The following is a 4,924-nucleotide window of genomic DNA, read 5'->3' as shown; positions in this document are numbered from 1 at the left end:
AAAANTCTCTCTCTCTCTCTCTCTCTCTCTCTCTCTCAAGTCTGTGCTCTCATCTTATGCTTATAAAAAAACTTATTTGCTCTCATTCTCTCTCTCAAGTGGTGGCTAGTGGTGGTCAGGTGGGTGGGTTAAGATCAGGCTGGGGTTGAGATTGGGGTGGGTGGGGTTGAGATCCGACTGGGATGGGTTGAGGTCGGGTTGGCTGGGATTAAGGTCGAGTTGGCCTAGTTGGGGTGGTTTTTTTTTTTTTGGTTTTTGTTTTTGTTTTGTTTTTTGTTTTTTGGTTTTGTTTTTCGCGTTTGTTGGTTGTTGGTGGTGATGAGGTTGTGGGTTTGGGTTTGGGTTTGTGATTTGGTTGTAATATTGGTGGGTTGTTTTTCTTTTTCCAATTGTTGGTGGTTAATGGTGATGAGGTTGTGGGTTTGGGTTTATGATTTGGTTGTGATTTTGGTAGGTTGTTTTTCTTTTTCTTTTTCGGTTTTTGGTGGTGATGAGGTTATAGGTTTGGGTTTGTGATTTGGTTGTGATTTTGGTGGGTTGTTTTGTTTTTCTTTCTCTTGGGTGTGAGTTTTCTTGGATTGAGAACAAAGTGGTAGGGTTGCTTCAGAGAGAGAGAGAGAGAGAGAGAGAGAGAGAGAGGTAAGAAGGGAGAGAAAGAAACATATTGAGAGATAAAAAAAATAATATTTAAATGAATTGGTAAAAAAAAAAAAAAAACCTTTAATGTTAGGTATATTGTAAAGTGATGGGTTAAAATAGATAAAATAGTATTTTGAATTGTTAAATTGTAAAGTGATGTGTTAAAATAGACAAAATAGTGTTTTGAATTGTTAAAAGCAAAAAATTTTAACATCCTTGATGTAAATGCCCTTAAGATATTTTTTTTTCTTTAGAAATGAGTAATTCTTAGGTAATCTTGGAGCTGTGCTTCGGACTCTCACAAAAGGGATGAGGCTAACACCCTTTGTGAGAGCTTAGAGCACTGTTTCGACACTATCTAAGTTTCTTTTTATGAGAGTCTAGAGCACTGATCCAGAACTTCTTAAATTTTCCCCCTAGAAAGAAGGATCACCAGGCAAGTGTTGGGGGGGGGGGGGGGGGGGGTTTCCACCACATCAAAATCATCCGATCTCTTGGCATGTGGAAAATCTGTCATCGAATGGTTCTCCCAGTTGCTCAAGGGGATGAACCAAGGGGTCCACTAATGTTTTACATCGAATGTGGTGAATCTATCAATTTCTTTTTTGATAAACACGTGATGAATCTAACATTAAGGGTGCTTTGTACTGAACCTTACCTAAATCAAGCGTTCTTTTTATGTAATCAACACCTGCAGGTAGAGACAAAAATGCACTTGTGATGCATGCCATTGTGAAAGAGTGCAGTAAGGACAAAGCTGTATGGAGAATTGGCGAATGTTTAGACATCTTGCCTATAACCTGATTTTTAATTATTTCGTGATCCATAGCTTAACTAGTATTTGTTGGTGTTTTTAACTAAGACATTCATATGAATATTGCATTTATATATATTATTTATTTCAAAGACCACCGCCCAAAAACACTGCCAAAAGGACAAAACCGTAAAACCAAGAGAGTATACACGCACAAGTTTTGTCAACAAATTTGACACTTTTTGGTATACCAAATTGTTGGTAAATCAAACAGTGCATATGAGAACCAAGGAATGCTTGCTACTTATCAAGTGTGAATAAAGTTGTAAATTTGTTATGTTTACTTTAAAACGAATCTCAACCAACGCAATAAAAATGAGAAAATTGAGGACCTGACAGACTTGAGGAGATCACCTCGTATATCAATCATAGTGTTCATACACGAGCTTTTATGTAGTTTAAGCGGACGGATTGTGTTATGTGATTTGTTGTAGAATAAACCAGAGTCGAGAAACTCTTCTTGACTTTGTGATCAATGGGGAAATTCATCAAACACAGCAAAGGCTACCAAATTCCCACAACTTCAATAACAAATCCTTCTGTAGTGCTTAAAGAATAATTACAAATACATGTTAATAGTAGTAAGTACCGCGTAGAAATTAGACAAAACTATTACAAATTTAAAAACGGAGTGCCAGCAATTCAGACAAGAGAAAAGCAAAAATTATCAACTTAATAATATGTGGTCATCTCAAGCACAAGAGGCCTCAATTATTTGCATCACAACAAAACAAACAAGCATAATAATGATAATTTGACTTAATCTTGCTTTCTTGATCCGCCATATGACCTCAATTCTCCAATCAAAACACCCAAATCACTGTAAGATGAGCCCCCTTCTTCAACAGCCCTCTTTGCCATTTCCCCTAATGCCTTGGCTCTGCCTCTTCTTTCCTCAGCTTTCTCACCCACCATTACCTCCTTCACTGCCTTCTCTAAAGCTTCTTTTTTGATATAATCTCCCACCAATTTAATCCATTGCTGAGCACCAACTCCAACCCCAATCTTCAACACATCAGTAATCAACTTCTCATTGTAGAACTGCTCAGCAAAAATAGGCCATGTTACCATTGGCAACCCAGCGCTGATTCCTTCAAGAGCTGAGTTCCAACCACAGTGTGTCACAAACCCACCAACTGATTCATGTTCAAGAATCAAAACCTGGGGTGCCCACCCTCTGATTATTAGTCCTTTACCTTCCATTCTTTTCTCATACCCTTCAGGCAACCAATCTTCCTTATCTCCTTCTTGTTCACCATCATTGTTGTCCTTCCTCACAACCCAAATGAATTCCTGCCCAGAACACTCAAGGCCTAACGCAATCTCGCGTAACTGAGAAGCTGGGAATCTTGAATTTGTACCAAAACATACATAAACAACTGAATTGGGTTTCTTGGAACCAAGCCATTTCAAGCACTCATGCTCATCAATGGAGGACTCTGTTCCTCTCTGTGCTTTCTCTTCAGCATTCCTATTGCAAAGCGAAACTGGGCCTATATGCCAGGCTTTCCTTCCAATAACATTCCTGTAATGATCAACATAAGCAGGTTCAAGCTCGTAAAAGCTATTAACAAGCATGCCAAAGCTTCGTTTTTCGGTTTCTTTAGCTCTATCCATCATCCTTGTAAAGTCATTCTCGAAACCCAATCGTGTATGATCCGCCAGTTGCAAACTTGTCAACTTGATCTCGTCTGGCAATCCAGGCAACACAAAGGGTTCAGTGTCGGATTTGACAGTTTTGTGGGGCATGTACTGTTCCACACAGTGCATAGCACACATAGAAAAGAAGCTAGTTCCATGGAAAATCAACCTCGGAATTCCATACCTTGATGCTATATCTGTTGCCCAAGGAAAGAACATATCAGCAACAAGCCCATGTGGGTGTAGTTCTTGTAAGAGATCATCTAGAGGCTGTTGGAGCAAGGATGTGGCGGCGAAGAATTTGCGGTGAACTTGTAGGTCGGTGACAAGATCGAGATTTTCGAAACCTTCAGGGAGGCCAACCTCTTTGGCAGGAAAGTGCACGATTTTGAGGCTGATTTTGGTGGAAGAGTTTTGGATTTTGTCTAAGGTTTTGGTAAAGAGAGGTGCGTTTTTAGGGGTGGTGATTATGGTGGTTTTAACACCTCTAGCTGAGAAGAGCCTGGCTATGTCTAAGGTTGGTAACATATGGCCATGTGCCATTAGAGGGAAGAATAGGACATGAAGCTGATCAGATTCAGTGTTCATGGTTGTTCTTGTTAGATGTTAGAACAAAATTGGAGTAGATTTCAAGGAGAAACTAGAAGCTTTGGATTGAAAACGAATGATCGAATGATAAAGCAGAGAGTTGGCAGATAATAGAGAAGGCATACAGTGGAGTGGAGCTCACATCCCAGCCCACTTGTATAGGGAGCTTGGGCCCTTGGCCCACTTTTACTTGCAGCAAAGAAAAGCATCAGAGCCTTCTTGGAAATGCCCTTCTCTCAATTGTCAAGAATTTAAAGATTGTTGACATATTGTCTCGTGTATCCCTTATTTGCTACATGTGAAAAAAAGAAAAAAAAAATTTGTATGTTAATTTTAACATTTAAAAAAAAAAAAAAAAAAACTAAGACAAAAAGCTATAAAAAAAAATCATTACTTCTTGCCAAACATACTCTAAAACTCACCATTTTTTTTGGATTCACTAGAAACTAAATCTCAATAAGAAACTGGTTTAGAAATTTCAAACGATTAATATAAGCTTAATGGGGGTGAAAAACAATGTACATGACCATTATTTTATGTTAGTTGAGATCTAATTTATTTAAATTTATAAGTTATTTATATAATATACTATGACTATTTATGGTCCCTTACTAATTAGGTAATATATATATATATATATATATTAAAAAGTTTAGAGAAAAATCAATTAGAATCAAAATTAGATTTTTCTTTTGTTAGCTTTCCATAAAAATCAAATTGTTTAGATTTTTGCTATTCAACATATTTTTATAAAACTATTTCTATTTAGATATTTTGTATGCAAAAATCTTGAATCTAAAAATTTGTAATTGAACTAAACAATCCTATGCACCTATCCTCGTTCAATTTAGGGGATATTATTGGACTAATCTATTCTTTTTATTTTGTGTTGTATTTAGATAATTTCACGTACAGTGATTGTAAATTGATATTGTATATCTAATAGAGATTTTCAAAATTATATACATAATAGCAATGTAATGAGAAACTTTTTTTTGAGAATAATGTAATGAGAAACTTGACATAACTAATATCATGAAAATTGCAAGGAAAAACCATTTTAGTACCTCTAAATGTCCTGATTGAATTAATGTCCTATATGTTTAATAATCCAAACTAACATCAATAGCACCACTTCAATTTGTCATTTTCGTGCGTAAACACGAGTTACATACTAGTTAAATGTAAGATAAGAGACATTAAAATTATTAACTTTAAGGTGAAATTTGGAAGTTTATAAAT

General features: G+C 36.4%; 1 protein-coding gene across 1 annotated transcript; it reads right to left on the bottom strand.

Moving 5' to 3' along the window:
- Nucleotides 1–2,107: 2,107 nt before the first annotated feature.
- On the bottom strand, nt 2,108–3,843 carry LOC111997961 (probable UDP-glucosyl transferase 73B6). Its single transcript, XM_024030086.2, has one exon. It carries the CDS (start codon nt 3,680–3,682, stop codon nt 2,213–2,215), a length of 1,470 nt encoding a protein of 489 aa, XP_023885854.1. The 5' UTR covers nt 3,683–3,843; the 3' UTR covers nt 2,108–2,212.
- Between the last annotated feature and the right edge of the window lie 1,081 nt (nt 3,844–4,924).

The sequence above is a fragment of the Quercus suber genome, unplaced genomic scaffold, assembly GCF_002906115.3.
Source record: "Quercus suber isolate HL8 unplaced genomic scaffold, Cork oak 2.0 scaffold_307, whole genome shotgun sequence".
Taxonomy (NCBI): domain Eukaryota; kingdom Viridiplantae; phylum Streptophyta; class Magnoliopsida; order Fagales; family Fagaceae; genus Quercus; species Quercus suber.
The sequence above is the reverse complement of the archived record's forward strand: the minus strand, read 5'-3'. Positions and strand labels throughout refer to the sequence as shown.

Excerpts from the sequence above, each read along its gene's own strand:
- LOC111997961 (XM_024030086.2), bottom strand. The coding sequence starts at position 3,682 with ATGAACACTGAATCTGATCAGCTTCATGTCCTATTCTTCCCTCTAATG.